The 16,287-nt window shown below is 51.6% G+C and overlaps 2 protein-coding genes across 2 annotated transcripts in view; both read left to right on the top strand.

Moving 5' to 3' along the window:
* Positions 1–2,505: 2,505 nt before the first annotated feature.
* On the top strand, positions 2,506–4,080 carry SLC18A3 (solute carrier family 18 member A3). The gene has a single exon (XM_055425959.2). The coding sequence runs from the start codon at positions 2,506–2,508 to the stop codon at positions 4,078–4,080; it is 1,575 nt and encodes a 524-aa protein (XP_055281934.1).
* A 2,133-nt stretch (positions 4,081–6,213) lies between these two features.
* CHAT (choline O-acetyltransferase) overlaps positions 6,214–16,287 on the top strand; it is a 54,457-nt gene continuing 44,383 nt past the window's right edge. Inside the window, exons 1-3 of the mRNA XM_055425958.2 lie at positions 6,214–6,237; positions 12,103–12,205; positions 14,944–15,135. Of these exons, the coding sequence (XP_055281933.1) occupies positions 12,140–12,205; positions 14,944–15,135 (258 nt within the window). The 5' untranslated portion in view covers positions 6,214–6,237; positions 12,103–12,139. The remainder of the gene's footprint in view (positions 6,238–12,102; positions 12,206–14,943; positions 15,136–16,287) is intronic.

The raw sequence follows: 16,287 nt of genomic DNA on the forward strand, positions 1-16,287 counted from the left end.
TGGCCTTCAAATAAAATGTAAAATAATTATATCATCCAACAGGGCCCTTCTATAGCACCCATTTGACCCTGAAGGCTGTGGCAAGTTAGGAGTCCCCAAACCCCTTACTTAACAGAAACCAAAGCTGGGGCCCAGAGAGAGGCTGTGACTTGCCCAAAATCATCCAGAGGCAGGTCTGTATCCATACTGGAACTTTCTCCCTGCCTCAGACCAAGGACAGTTTGGACACTTCAGAGCCAGTGTCCTGGAGCAGCTCCTTAAGTGGAAGAATTTCTTCTCCTTCCCTGGGGCGAATGAAGAGATTGGGTGACAGGTGGCAAGGCTGTCGCCCCTCACCCTGGTGTGCTGGTCCCATCACCTCTCTCCATCCCTGTCTCAGGAAGAGAAGTTAGCTTTCCAGTGCCTTCTGCGCCTCCCACCCACCAGGATAACTTAACCAGAGGGACTAGCTAGGAAGCCAGGGATACCCCCTGAAACTTTTATCTGCTCTTCACAAGACCCACATCTGTAAAATGAAGATAAAACATCACATTTTACAGATGGTAATAATAACCACAGCAAGCACTTACATTACTATGTCCCAAGCATCTTAAGCAGTATCACCCATTTTACAGATAAAGAAACTGAGGGACAGAGAGGGGAAGTGGTTTCCCCCTTTCCCTCTAGACACCCTAACTAGTATGTGGCAGAGCCAAAAGCCATCTCAGGCCTCTGCCTCAAGTTCTTTCCACTGCATCCTGATGTCTCCTTGGGGTGGGGAGCACCGTTAGGGAAGAAGCTAAACCTAATTGTAGTTTGTTTTTGAGGCCAGAAGGATGGGAAGAATTCTCTCTGACTCTGGAAGAAAGAGACAAACCGTAATCTCAACAGCACAAATCTCCCTGCCTCCACTGCCTCAGAGCCTCTCTCCCGCGCAGTCCGCGGACCAGAACATGGACTCGCTGTGCCATCCGCGGTCAACGCTGGGGACGCACTAGGCCCAGCGCACATTCAGGGCTGCTCACCTTGTGTGCTGAGAACTGGGTGTCTCAGTGGGTGTGGCCCTCTGAAAATGAGCTCCCCGCTTGAGCCTCTGCTGAGAGCAAAACTGATGGTTCCTGCCTGAAAAGTGGTTGCGGCGCCCACGCGGGGTCTCTTACAGTTCCAAGGGTAGACCATGGCTACATCACTTCCTGAGCCCACCCGGGACTTGGAGGTAGCTCTAGAGATTGGAGGTGGGGCTGGGGTTGGAAAGGGGGCGGGACCTCGCTGGAGCGGAGGGAGGCCTTGGTGTAGTGCGGGGGCATCCTGGGAGGAGTTAGAACAAGGAGGGCGTGCGGAGGGAAGGGAGAAGAGGCGGAGCTGGGGGACCCAGACAGTTAAAACGGAAAGGGGGAGCACTGGTGAGGATAGGGTGGTGAGGGAAGCGGGAGGGTGGGCGGGGCAGAGCTGATATTGAGGACCTTGGGTGGGGACGAGGCGACTTCTCCCCTCCGTTCCCAGATGTTCATGGTCAGGAATTCCCTGCTGTGGCATTCTCCCGAAGGGCCGGTCGGTCTGAACCCGGTCCAGCAATCTCTGAGCCTCCCTTCCCCGGCTTGGAAGGGGCCGGGGGGCGGAGCCAGGGAAATGGTTGGGGGAATCTGTCGTCGGCGCCCCTCCAGTTCCCGCCCCGCAGTCCAGCTGAGAGAACAGATGGATGCAGCCGCGGCTCACCTCGGGGACTCCTTACCCGCTGTGCGCCGAGATGCAGACTGAGGCAGAGATCTGGAGCCCCTAGCTCTCCCCTCTCCCCCCGGGCCGGGGGGAAGCGGTAGCTGCGTGCCCCTTTCCGCGAGGAGAAGACCGGACGCGGACCCCACGAGTCCTAGAACTGCTGGGGCCGAAAGCCCGCTTGTCGCGCGGCGCACCCACCCTCAGGGGCTTGGCCAGGACTCTTTCCACACCGAGACCCCTTCCTGGGGTTTCCAGCCTTGGTGCATCTGGGGAGGGAACCCCCTCCGGGCAGCGCCCCGCCCCCCGCCCCCGCCCCACCGACGCCGCATTAGCATGAGCGACGCAAGTGGCCCGGGCACCACTCGGGGGCCGAGACTCGCCGCGTCACAGCCCCGAGTGTAAAGGAAAAAAAAAAGAGTAGGCAGCGGAGGAGGAGGCAAGAGCCGACGCGAGGGGAGGGGAGAGCGGCGGGGCGAGCAAACCGGCGGGCTGGCGGCAGCAGTATGCCCCTCGGCCGGCACTGGCGGCCTCTCAGCGCTGCGGGGGCGGCTCCCGGCGCGCGCGAGGCACAGCGCGCTCAGTCTCCGGTCCCGGCCCCTGGGCCAGCCCTCCTTTCCTGACTAACCCTGAGCCCAGCGGCGGCGGGTTCGGGGCTTGGTTCCGGACAGCGGCGGCGCCTCGCCGCGTAGGGTCCTTGCCTTTTCTGGCGCGCAGGGTCCCCCGAAGTTCCGCGCCTTCGTCTCTGCACTGCAGGGCGCCCGCGCCCGTCCCCGGCGGCAGCGTCCTCGGAAGAGCGGCAGGGTGGGGGTGATGGAACCGGAGGCCCCGGCGGGTCAGGCCCAGGCGGCAGCCAGCAAGCTGTCGGAGGCGGTGGGCGCGGCGCTGCAAGATCCTCGGCGGCAGCGGCGTTTGGTGCTGGTCATCGTATGCGTGGCGCTGTTCCTGGACAACATGTTGTATATGGTCATCGTGCCCATCGTGCCCTACTACGTGCACGCGGCCAGCGAGAAGCCCACCCTGACCTCCAGCCCAACGCCGCCCACTCCGACCAATGCCAGTGCCGTCACGGTCAACACTTCAGAGTCCCCGACGGCTGCTATGCCGGCCAAGTCTATTGTGAAGCCCCAACACCCCAGGGACAACGAGGACGTGAAGATCGGGGTGCTGTTTGCCTCCAAGGCCATCCTGCAGCTGCTGGTGAACCCCCTGAGTGGGACCTTCATCGACCGCATGAGCTATGACTTGCCACTGCTTCTGGGCCTGGGCGTACTGTTCGCCTCTACTGTGATGTTTGCCTTCGCGGAGGACTACGCGACGCTTTTCGCCGCACGCAGCCTGCAGGGTCTTGGCTCGGCTTTCGCGGATACGTCTGGCATTGCCATGATTGCAGACAAGTATCCGGAGGAGCCAGAGCGCAGCCGCGCCCTGGGCTTGGCGCTGGCCTTCATCAGCTTCGGAAGCCTAGTGGCGCCGCCCTTCGGAGGGTTCCTCCACGAGTTCGCCGGAAAGGCTGCGCCCTTTCTGGTGCTCGCCGCCGTTTCGCTGTTCGACGCCCTATTGCTGCTGGTGGTGGCCAAGCCCTTTTCGGCCGCGGCGCGGGCGCGAGCCAACCTGCCAGTGGGCACGCCCATCCACCGCCTCATGCTGGACCCCTACATCGCAGTGGTGGCAGGCGCGCTCACCACCTGCAACATCCCCCTCGCCTTTCTGGAGCCCACCATCGCCACGTGGATGGAACGTACGATGGCAGCATCCGAGTGGGAGGCAGGCATAGCCTGGCTGCCGGCCTTCGTGCCGCACGTGCTAGGCGTCTACCTCACCGTGCGACTGGCGGCGCGCTACCCCCACCTGCAGTGGCTGTATGGCGCCTTTGGGCTGGCAGTGATCGGCGCCAGCTCGTGCTTGGTGCCTGCCTGCCGCTCCTTCGCACCGCTAGTGATCTCGCTCTGCGGCCTGTGCTTCGGCATTGCGCTGGTGGACACCGCGCTGCTGCCCACGCTCGCCTTTCTTGTGGACGTGCGCCACGTCTCGGTTTATGGCAGCGTCTACGCCATTGCCGACATCTCCTATTGCGTGGCCTATGCGCTTGGGCCCATCGTGGCGGGCCACATCGTGCACTCGCTTGGCTTTGCACAGCTTAGCCTTGGCATGGGCCTGGCCAACCTGCTCTACGCGCCCGTCCTGCTGCTGCTGCGCAACGTGGGCCTCCTGAAGCGCTCGCGCTCGGAGAGGGACGTGCTGCTGGATGAGCCACCGCAGGGTCTGTATGACGCTGTGCGCCTGCGGGAGCGCCCCATGTCCGACCGGGACGGCGCACCTCGCAGCCCGCCCGGCCCCTTTGAAGCCTGCGAGGAGGACGACTACGACTACTACACCCGCAGCTAGCGGCCCTGCTCCTCCTCTAGGCCACCCACCTACTCCCCGCCCACCCCCGCAGGTCAAGGGGCTCCTCTGTGGCAGCTCAGGCTCAGTCAGGGCTTGCCACCTCCAGCGAGTACCCAGCCCCTCCGCTGTCTTTATTTCCCCGGCCCGAGTCCCCTCTCTAGAAACCTTTCTGTGTCCTTTCTTTCCTCCAACCGGGCGTGGAGCACCTAGGCACGTGAAAACTGACGTGCTTCGGGAAAAGATGAAGAGGCGCGCTGGCCGCCACCTCGGGGCTCCCAGATGTAGAGCCGCGCCTCTGCCTGTCCTTCCTTGCGTTCCTTCCAGTGCCATCTGGGCCCGCTGCACCGCGGTGCCTCCGGGCCGATTCAATAAACTATATCTGTGCGAGGCCGAGTCTCTTTACTGATGCGGGTGGGCGGCCGGGCAAGGGACCAGGGAAGAACGGGAGGGTGAGCTGTGCCTCTAGCCCCAATCCCGGTCTCAGTTCAGCGGGCACGCAGGAAGCCCGTGGCTCTTTTGCAACCCGGAAAAGGAGATACGGAAGAAGCGAACCCAACAAGGGCTCTCACGCAGGAACACTCTGGTGCACACGCCGCCCTCAGCCCGCAGCAGCCCCTCCCCGACCCAAGCCCAGCGCTGCGCTCCAGGGCGCCGCCCCGGGGAGCCAGAGGAGCCGCTCCCTCCGGGTGCACTGGTCCCGCCCCTTAAGGACACACCCTGAATCAGCCACAGAGCTCTACACTAAGGCGCCCAAGCTGGTCTTCCCTTCGAGACTGGCAGCCTGTCCCGTCCATGCTCCAAGAGGGAATGGGTCCGAACCGTTACGGGGCAGCGGAAGAAAAACCAGCCGTGTCTTTAAGGGCTCGGTATCTGGAAACTGCGCGTGGGGTGTGTGTGTGTGTGTGTGTGTGTGTGTGTGTGTGTGTGTGAGCGTGTTCCCTAGAGAGCTAGACTCCATCCTACGAAGAATACGGGGAACAGTTATCCATGTGTCAACTGGTCCTGGCTGTGCAGACTTGAGTCAGGGCTGGAAAGAGGATGCGAGTGTGTGAGCTGATACCAACCTCCACCCTCCCTGGCCCTGAGTAGAAGAAGCAAGCCCCCCTGGGCTGTCAAAGAAGTCTCCCCACCTTGAGTGTGGGTCCCTAGAGTCCCAGACTAGCATTTGTGCAGCAGTCCCAGCCCCGCTGCCTGCTAAAGGCCACAGAGTCCCCGGATTCCGCCATGGAGAGGCTGCCGCGTTGGGGGTATGCCTGTGTGTTAGACGTCTGTGGGGGTCTGCACTGCTGGTGTGTCCACGTCTGTTCTGAGTCTGCGTGTCCAGCTCTGTGTGTGTTTGAGCAGGGTCTGTCTTTGTGGGTCTGTGGTGTAAAGATCTATAGGGGAGGGGGGCGTGCTTTGTCTAGGAGAAACGTCTGCCTCTGACTACGTGTCTCTAAGCATCCCCAGGTATGTATCCCGAATATTCCTTCTAGTACCAGCCGGGATAAGTGGGAATAGGAAAGGAGGACCTGCAGTGATGGACAAACAGATTTATTAGTAGTACTACTAATGTTATTATCATTATTATACTCTAAAAGGAGTTGTAATAAGGTTTGAACCTGCCCTAGACGGTGGGGAGGGCACAGATTTACCCAGACTCAACCCTCCCCAGAGTTCTGCAGAGCCAGCCAGCCACTGCTAGGATAAAGGGGATGGGGGAGCGCGGGGACTAGGGAAGGCTGAGCTGAGGGCTTTTGACCCCTCTCTTCTGGGGCCTGGATTCTGGTGCCTTTCTGAAAGCTCTATCCGGGAAGCCGTCAGAGCACGGGATTGGGGTCGGGGAGGTGGGATCCCGGAAGGCGGGAGAAGGGGGGAGGACGGAAGATGGAGAGGGAGGGAGGGAGGGGTGGGGCTGGAGGAGGGAGGAAAAGGGAGAAAGGGGAGGGAGGAGGAACAGGATGACAGAGGGGAGGGAACTGGCGCGGCCGGCTAGCTCGCAGCCAGTCGCGAGGCCTGGGGACCCGGCGACGTCGGAGGCTCTACCACGGACCCAGGCGACAGCCCCCACCCCCGCACGGCTGACGCGTCCCGGAATCCCTTCCGGCTCACATTCTAGCCCCTAGTCCTGCTGGGTGCGGTGAGGCGGCGGCGGAGAGGAGAGCAGGAGGAGAGCAGGTGAGTAGGGCTGGGCTCCGGGAGCGCGGAGCGGGGAGCGGGAGCGGGGAGCTGAGCTTGGGATCGGAGGGAGGCTCGGTCCAGGGACTGTGCCCGGGGGAGAGACCCCCGGAACCTGCGGAGTTCCCGCAGTCCCCAGGGCAGCCGCCGTCGGGGAAAGCCAGGAGGATGCGGGACTCCCTGGCTCTGGTGTTTCCCCACTCAGGGAGGGGACAGGGAGCTAGATGATGATGTCGAACTTAAAATGTTGAGCAAGTGAGAGTTGCAAGTTAAGTTTTATTTGAGGTAAAATGAAGGCTGCAGTCCGTAAGACAGCGCCTCAGAAAGCTCTGAGACGCTGTTCCAAAGAGGCGGTGGGGAAGGCCAGTGTATACGTGATTTTGGTGAAGGGAGAATACATGCAATCAAGCACATATTTTTCCAGAGGATTTCTGCTAGTCTGGTGAAGCTTCCTGCCAGTCACCAGGATCAGTCTTCACCGTGAAGGATTGTAGCAGACCCATAAAATCAGCTCCTGAAAATATTTTATCTGAAGACCTGTGGTGCCAGTCCCCCCCACCCCTATTTCTGTTCTTCACCCTGAACTCTTTTCAGGGGGTGTTGAAGGTCAGCAGCTGCAGCTGCACTTGATTTAATCCTTGTGGAGGTAGATGGCAAATGCCTATGGCAAGTGCCAGTTTGAAGTTAACAGGACCGCCTCATGATTATAAGTTCAACAATACTTTGGGAGACCTTGCAAGACCATTTTGTCCCACAGTGCTAGGAAGGCTCATTCCTAAGTCTGGCGAAGATTTCTCTTATAAGCCACTTAATGTGTAGCTACTGGACTAGGTTTATCAACAGTAATCAAAGGGCTCTGGACCAACCTGTCTTACTCAATATGTTATGGTCGAGGAAAAATTCCCTCTTGTTATATCTTCCCATATCTGGAGTTATGTTATTACAACCATTGATTGCATATAGAACTATATATTTGATCAACTGCTTCAAATCACCTAGTCATCATTATATTTATTGGAGGTTCAGTCACACATTTGGTAACGCAAGAAACAATAATCTTGTAATACAGGCAAAGTACAAATAACACAGCTAGCAGTATTATTGAAGTCATAAGTAAGAATTAAACCAAGAACTTCCATTAAGTGCAGTCCAGTATATCCTCAGGTCATTTAACTTAGTCTATTCTATTCCAATCTTTATCTTTCAAGGGCATTATATATTGGCACTATCCATAAGGCTCTTAGCTGATTTTATAGTTACTAGGCTGGTTATCCTTAGTATAATTTAATTGTTCCCAAGATAAAGGGGCACCTTAAATCTTAAATGACCACAGCCTGGTGTTAACCACATAAATCCATCCCATAATTGTGGGAGGTTTTATTCCTTGGCTGAATTTGTGCTTGTTTCTCTGATTGATCTTGAGTAACTTAGAGTAAAATTCATATTTATGGCCAGTACCAGAGCAAGTATTATTAATTGACTAGGTAAGAGGATCCCACCTAGTAATATCAAGAGTAGCCTGAACGGGACTGAACTTTCTCTAAAATAAAAATTTTTAAGCCTCATTCAATTAGAACTTTGGACTGGAGAAATCCACCTAGGTAATCTGAAAGTACTAGACACAGATAATTGGCCCCAACCCAACAATTGGACTGATTTTTTTAAAAACTAGCGTAGGATTGTATCCATGAGAGAAAACATTTGGTCCATATGCAAAGGTCCAAGAAGTCAAGAAAACATTATAAATGATCATACAAATCAGGTCCTGGATCTTGGGTAAGCTGTCTACTTTTGATGTTGTCTTCTTCTCATCCTGGTATAAGTATTTGAACGTTTGAACATCATTTTAAGGTGAGTTTGAGGTCAGCAGTCCTCTCTATAGACCAGTCTGGTGTAGTGGCCTTTGGAAGTGGGAAGTAATCCAAGGGTCAGTTTACCTTCAGATTCACCATACATGATCTACTTAAAGCGTACCTGATAAAAAGTCCTTTCATCCAGGCTGGAGAAGATACTTTAAAGTATGTCTTGTCCAGTATATATATAATATGTATTATATATGTATATATAAAATGTCCAGTTTATATAATCCCCAAGATCATATCATGGAGCATCTGATCTTCATCCAAAAATTACTGAGATAAGCTTCAGAAACAAAACTTAGAGTCTTCTTTTAATAATTCAGCTAAACCTTACATTAGTATGGTGTAAAGGCAAGGGACTATGTGGGATGTGAGTCAGTAAATACAGACCTCCATTAAAACAACTGGAATTTATTATAAATATAAAAGATTATAATTATAAAAGATTCAATATAATCTTTTAATCTCTAAAATTACCCTCATTTCTACCACATATATTCAAATTAAGACTAATCTGTTGCAAAATAAGTCTGATCTCAAAAAAACTTGGCCTGATATTTAAATAACTATAATTGACCAAAAGTTTTTGCATTGTTGATACTTTTATAAGGAGTCACAGATTGAACTTTAAAAAAAAAAACCTCTCAAGGCTAGGAAAGTCATGGCAAAGACTTATCACATGTTTCTCATTACAGATCTAGGTGAACTTCTCCCTTAGCAAGGTCCCCCAAATACCTTGAGATTTCTGGACCTGTTGGTGAGGTAGCTTTCAACAGTTTGTGAAGCTATCAGGTTTCTCTTTAGGATTTTTCAGTTTCTTACCTAGTTCAATTATAGTCTGAAAGTCAGAAACTTGTATTTATTCCAAAGTTCTTTCTGTTAATCTTTTTGAAGACAGGAAGCATTTTGCCAAGGCACCAGAATGAAATCATAACTGTCAATAATGACAGAAGACTTAAGAAGGCACATTTAAAATCTGATTACAATACAATTGACACAGAAACTTGGTTACTGCTCTGACATACAACACTTTAAGATAATAACTAGAATTATGACTGATAACATTTTATCAGAACATATCAGATTTTAGGAAAGTTATTTAATTTTTAGAATATTTTTATTAGTAACATTTACCATACAATATGGGGCTTCCCTGGTGGCTCAGAGGGTAAAGCGTCTGCCTACAATGCGGGAGACCCAGGTTCGATTCCTGGGTCGGGAAGATCCCCTGGAGAAGGAAATGTCAACCCATCCAGTACTCTTGCCTGGAAAATCCCATGGACTGAGAAGCCTGGTAGGCTACAGTCCGTGGGGTCGCAAAGAGTCGGACACGACTGAGCGACTTCACTTCACTTCACCATACAATGTAACCTAAGAATGTTTATTAGTCATCTGACAATGCTTCCCATGTAATTTGACATACCAAATGAACATAAGTTAGTTTAGTATCTCTCTTTGGGATGTTTCAGGGGCCCTTTGAAGCATCCCAAAGTTAGTGAGAGGTCAAAAAGACTTCACTAGGATTTGATTTAGGAAGTTTGGTCAATAAATATCAAAAGAGTTTAGAACACTCAGGCAAATGGGATCATAGGTCACTTGAGAAACAATCATTACTCACTTAGCTAAAGTTACAATAGAAGACTTCAAAGGCAAATACAACAGATCACTTAAGAGGTAAAGAAACTTAAAATCTGTTATTAAAGGCAGTTCAACATCTTAAGAAAAATTGTTCCATACACAAAATTCAGGGGAGAGTCAGCCCTGAATTTTCTCAGGGTCTACTTGCCACAAACTTTCCTAATTTTATGTAGCCATCACTTAATTTGCTCCTCCCAGACCTGTAAGTCAGACCTAATTCCTTTTCCCTTAATGAAATGCAATTCCATTTCTCCTGCCTTCTTCACTGAAAACTAATGTCCTACTTTTCTTAAGCAACCATGCACTGTCCTTTATATTAGCATTCTATAGGTTGGTGAACATAAATACTAGTTATAATTTCTGAAAATATTTACGTTCTTATAGAGACAATCTCAGGATGGCACCAAACATATTCATTATTAGTCCAAACATCTTTAGTTTCTCTGTAAGAGGAAGTCAGTATTCAGTCCTTAATGTTTTAGTGTCTTATTTTATTTGGGAGTGAACTAGCTGTTCAATAAACTTCCATCACTTAATTTAGCACAATTCTAAAATTTCAAGTTGTTGACTATCTGGAGGAACTAAAATAGACAGACATTCCTAAAGCATAATTATTCTTAAGAGAGTTTATCAAAAGCTCTTATCTAATTTACATTATCTTGTCTTAAAAGTTTCTTCACATTGAGTTATTTTCCTTGCTGACAAATTTGTAACAGATATAATAAGATCTTATTTAGCTTATATTAAATCTAGGCACAATGAAGGTATTATGCTGATTATTATATTGATGACTCAAGACATGTTTATATTAGTTAGATCAACTAACTGAAGCATGAATTCTAGGTACTAATTTAATACTGAATATTTCCCAGTTCACATGAACCTGAAATTCATGTAATTTTTCTTATATTCAGAACTGTTTGATTTGTAAGCACTGCCTGGAGAATCCCAGGGACAGGGGAGCCTGGTGGGCTGCCGTCTATGGGGTCACACAGAGTCGGACATGACTGAAGTGACTTAGCAGCAGCAGCACTCTTCTTTGGGCCAGCTAACTGAGAGCTCATTACAAATTAACTCCAGCAATATTATCCAAAGACAAAGACACATACTAAGACAGTATGCTTTTGCTGCAAGAAGCATTGGCTTCACTGTCTATAGGGCCCTTACCAATTTGACCTTGCCCTCCTCATCCTCTCAAAACTCCCATGGCACTAGGGTTGACTCTCCCTTGAATGCTGCTGCTTCTGCTTTGCAGTGGGTAGCCACAGGCCTATGTTTCAGGGCACTCACCGGTCTAAGGACCTCCTAGTCCCAAGTGTTGTGGCATGGGACCCACAAGGACTCTACATTCTCTGCCCAGTGCTGCCAGGCTGTCTTTGAATTAACTGTTTCTTGCACCCAACACCCCCTCTGCCACCTTGCCTGCCTGAGGGTAGAATGGGCTAAGCTTTAGATTTAGGCTCTTGGGAGATAACAGGGGATGGATGAGTGGAAACCATGGGTGGGAGCTTATGCTTCTTCAAGCTTATGAATAAGGTAGAGGTTGGGCCCTGAGGACAGACGTTGGGCCCCACTAGCCTTAAAAACTAGCTTTTGCCCCTCTTGGCCTGGCTCACTTCTACTGCACCTTCAGAATCAATCCACCTCTTCCTAGGCCTAGTCAGGTAGCCCCTAGGGCCTGGGCTTCCCAGCTTCCCTGTACCATCTCCCACAGCATTCTCATGCCACCTACACTGGGAGCCAGCAGACTCGAGACTGCCTGTCACAACCCATCCAGCAGGGTCCTCCCTGCCTTGGCCACAGGCCAGTCTCCAATCAGCCCAGTGCCTCCTGGATCCCAGAGACTTAGAGGACCTTGCATTCATTCATGGGCATGTGCCTTCGTTGTACTCAGCCACCCAACACTGATTTTACTTCATGCCAGGCTCAGGGCTAGGGCCCAGAGGTGAAGAACTGAACATGACAGGTGTAGTCTTACCCTGGAGAAGCTCGCAGTCTAGTGGGAAAGAGAAACTTTAACCTGCAAAGCACGGACAGAAACAACACAAGGGCTCTGCCAACGACCCCTTGTGCATTTGGAATCAGTAAGCCCAGCCCTACTCGCTTCCATGCTGCTCTGGGCTGGTAGGTAGAGGCTGGATGACAACAGTCTTGTGGAGCAGGGCCCAGCCAGAGACTCACTTCAGGTCCCTCCCTCTCCTATTTGGGGCTGCAGAGAGGATGCTGTGGTCAGGGGTGCTGGTCTTCCCAGGCCCAGGGAACACCACTGGTCAGAACAGGGCAGGGTGTCAGGCTGTGGGAGGTGAAGGGTCCTGTGGCAGGTCTAGGTGGCTGTTGCGTTGATGCCTCTCTGCTTCTTGGTCCCCAGGTCCACACCTCTGCTTCCACCATCAGAAGTCACCAAGATGCCCATCTGTGAAAAATCTCCCCCTAAGACGGCGGCAAAAAGTCCGGGCAGTGAAGAGGAGCCTGTAAGTGATGTTTAGAGCCCCCTGTCTCATCCCTGCTCTCCCCATTGACAAGCCCTTGCTTCCAGAACAGTACTAAGTGGGACTGGCCTCCGAATCTTGCCTGACCCCTAGCCCTGTGCTCTCCTGGGCATGAACACCAGCTGTAACCCTGCCGCTAGTTTGCTGAGGAGCCTGGGAGGGCCTGGGGGAGCTGGGAGTGTCTTCAGGGAATACCGAAGGAATGCTGACAGCTACACTTTCTAACCCCCAAAGCCAGGGAGAGTCCTTGATCTGGGCCAGGTACTCTCTTTTCTCCCAGTGCCTCCGCCTCTCCAAGTTCCACTTCCAATGGCTTTGAGCCCAGTGGAATTGCCTGAGGATGAGGCTGAATTCCTTACTCTAAGCCTTGTCACATCACAGCCCCTGGAGCCTGAAGGCTCCAACTTCCCCACTAGTTTGAGACAATGCCATCCTTCCCTGGGCAGGCACCCTCCCTCCCTATCATACCTTCCAAAGTGAGTGTGCCACAGCTGTCTTCTTGACCCCTCCTTACCGCAACCTGCACCCCAGGGCTCCACGTGGAAACTTGATCAGAACTTTCTGGCTTCTCTCTTGAAGTTGCTCACCACGTTGTCTGGACAAACAGTCTGACAAATACTTCTGTCGTAGTCTCTCCCTTTGGACTGTGACTGCCTTGAGAACAGGCTCTGTCTCTCCATTGCCCCTGAGTTTGGCCCAGGACCTGGTTCATATAAATTGCCCAAAAATGTTTATTGACCTAAGATCCCAGGACCCAAAGCCCCTGCTTTGTACAAGCCCCTGTCTCTGTACCCAGGCAAAGTCAGAAGTCCATGAGAGTCTGGGAAGAGCTCTGAGGGGCTGAGACATTTCAGCAGAGAGTTCCTGCTTCGTTCCTTCTTTCCCATCACTGATTCCCCATGACCCAGGCCGAGTCACTGTCACAGCCCTGAAGAAAGGTGGCTCCAACCAGACCTGCTATCACTTTTGGACAAGTCACCACCTGGACTGGGCTTTCTGTGCATGTTTCCCCACTCACCCACCACACAGATCCCCAAGACCCCAGGAGAAAGAAGAGGGTGGGGAGGCTGGACCTGGCTCTCTGGGAGTGGGCTGGGCCACCTAGAATGCTGCCCAGAGTGTTCCCCAGGGCAGCAGGAGCAGCCCATAGTTGGCAGTGACACCCTTCTCCCTCCCGCTAGGGCAGTGAGCTCTAGAGGAACAGGCTCAGACAGGCGGATCCCCCTCTCTCATCTGCGCGTGTGCTCCAGCTCACTCACACTCGGGACCACCAGCCCAGAGCCTCCAGGGGTGGGGGGGTTCATTTCAGTCCCTGTAGCAGCAGGAGCAGAGCACAGGTAAGTACTCAATGGACCCCCTTCACTCCACAGCCCGGCTGGGGTAGAAATTCACTCCTTTTACCACCCCACAGAAGAGAAACCCCTGAAAGAAGGCTATCCACTATTTGCCAGCTTCGTAAAGTTTAGTCAACAATATGAAAACTCCTGGCTTCTCATTGTGACCAGCTAAGTGAGGAAGAAGGAGAAGGATGGATGGAAAAGGAAGCAAGAACGAGAAAGACCAAGGAGGAAGGAGCGGGAGGGCGGTCGGTGGAGGAGGGGTGGATTATTTCAGGTTCTGACTCTGCCACTGAATGGCTGGATGACTTTAGAGTAGTCTCTTCACTCTTAGGCCCTCAGTTTCCTCACCTGAAACTGGACAAAAATTCCTGCCCAGGCTAAGCCATAGTCCTGTTGAACACACAAGATCGCGCAGTGATAGAGCTTGTTAACTGGGAAACCCACATCAGGAAGACATGGGTGGGGAGTTCTACTTAGATTCTTGAGATACTTTGGGACCCCAGGAATTATGGGTTTTCTCTTAGCAATCCCTTTGGAGGTATAAGGATAGTCATATCATAACATTTTATGATGTGCCTATTTGGGGCCAGTTGTTTCTCTTATTTAATTCTCTCTGTGCTCCTCTCAGGCAGGGATTGTTGTTTAAGTCCTATGAATAAGGAAGCTGAAGCTTGGAGAGATTAAGAGTGGAAGAACTTAATTGTCCCCCATCCCTGTCCCATACCCACATGGAGCTAAATGCCCCTCCGGGAGGGATTTAATAAGGAGTCCAGTGCACGAGTCACCCTACCATATCATGAATATCAGAGTATCATGCAGAATTCTGGTCATTAGGGCAGGCAGTGAACTATTCATCTCTCCATCTTTCACCTGTCCAAACCCCTCCATTAGAGTCACATCCTTTGGGTCCAGAGATCAATAGGATTGTGGAGCCCCAGCTGGGAACAGCTCCTAAATTAAGAGTGGCCAGCGTCAATATCAATAACAGGGCTATTTCATCTTAGACTCATTCTTAATGGTTTATAAGCACTTTCACATCCATGATCATTTTGATCTTATAAGAAGTAGAATTTCTTACTTCCATTTTACAGGGGAGGAAACTGAGGCACAGAGGTATGGGTAATTTGCCCAAGATCACACAGATGGTCAGTAGTGTGTTCTGTCGTCCCCTGCTAGGGGCAGGGCTGAGGTGTGGGAGAAAGCAAAAAGGTGCCTCCTCAGTTCACAGCTCTGCTGAGCTGAGCTCTGGAAACAGACAAGTCCCAAGATAGGGAACAGGGATGGGGCAGATGGAGATAGACATAGGGGATCAATCTGGGGACAGACAGGGGCCACACATTATAAGGACAGGCACAAGAACCTGTGAACCTTGTCTTCCAGGGGCTGCCTAAACTCCCTGTGCCCCCACTGCAGCAGACCCTGGCCACCTACCTGCGGTGCATGCAGCATCTGGTGCCCCAGGAGCAATTCAGGAGGAGCCAGGCCATCGTGCAGCAGTTTGGGGCCCCTGGTGGCCTTGGCGAGACCCTGCAGCAGAAGCTCCTAGAACGGCAGGAGAAGACTGCCAACTGGGTAAGAGCTGCTGGGGCCGCAGACAAGGAACCCATGGAGCAAGGGGCAGACGTTAGATAAGAAGATAGAGGGATTTGGATAAGGGGCAGAAAAGGCAGAGGCACCAGAGATCAAATTGCCAACATCCGCTGGATCATGGAGAAAGCAAGAGAGTTCCAGAAAAACATCTATTTCTGCTTCATTGACTATGCCAAAGCCTTTGACTGTGTGGATCACAATAAACTGTGGAACATTCTGAAAGAGATGGGAATCCCAGACCACCTGACCTGCCTCTTGAGAAACCTGTATGCAGGTCAGGAAGCAACAGTTAGAACTGGACATGGAACAACAGACTGGTTCCAAATAGGAAAAGGTGTACGTCAAGGTTGTATATTGTCACCCTGCTTATTTAACTTATATACAGAGTACATCATGAGGAACACTGGGCTGGAAGAAGCACAGGCTGGAATCAAGATTGCCGGGAGAAATATCAATAACCTCAGATATGCAGATGACACCACTCTTATGGCAGAAAGTGAAGAGGAACTCAAAGGCCTCTTGATGAAAGTGAAAGAGGAGAGTGAAAAGTTTGGCTTAAAGCTCAACATTCAGAAAACGAAGATCATGGCATCTGGTCCATCACTTCATGGGAAATAGATGGGGAAACAGTGGAAACAGTGTCAGACTTTATTTTTTTGGGCTCCAAAATCACTGCAGATGCTGATTGCAGCCATGAAATTAAAAGACGCTTACTCCTTGGAAGGAAAGTTATGACCAACCTAGATAGCATATTCAAAAGCAGAGACATTACTTTGCCAACCAAGTTCCGTCTAGTCAAGGCTATGGTTTTTCCCGTGGTCATGTATGGATGTGAGAGTTGGATTGTGAAGAAAGCTGATCGCTGAAGAATTGATGCGTTTGAACTGTGGCGCTGGAGAAGACTCTTGAGAGTCCCTTGGACTGCAAGGAGATCCAACCAGTCCATTCTAGAGGAGATCAATCCTGGGTGTTCATTGGAAGGACTGATGCTAAAGCTGAAACTCCAATACTTTGGCCACCTCATGCCACGAATTGACTCAATGGAAAAGACTCTGATGCTGGGAGGGATTTGGGGTGGGAGGAGACGGGGGCGACAGAGAATGAGATGGCTGGATGGCATCACCAACTCGATGG

The sequence above is a fragment of the Moschus berezovskii genome, chromosome 12 (assembly GCF_049115385.1).
Source record: "Moschus berezovskii isolate FMDL1 chromosome 12, NW_MosBer_1.0, whole genome shotgun sequence".
NCBI lineage: Eukaryota > Metazoa > Chordata > Mammalia > Artiodactyla > Moschidae > Moschus > Moschus berezovskii.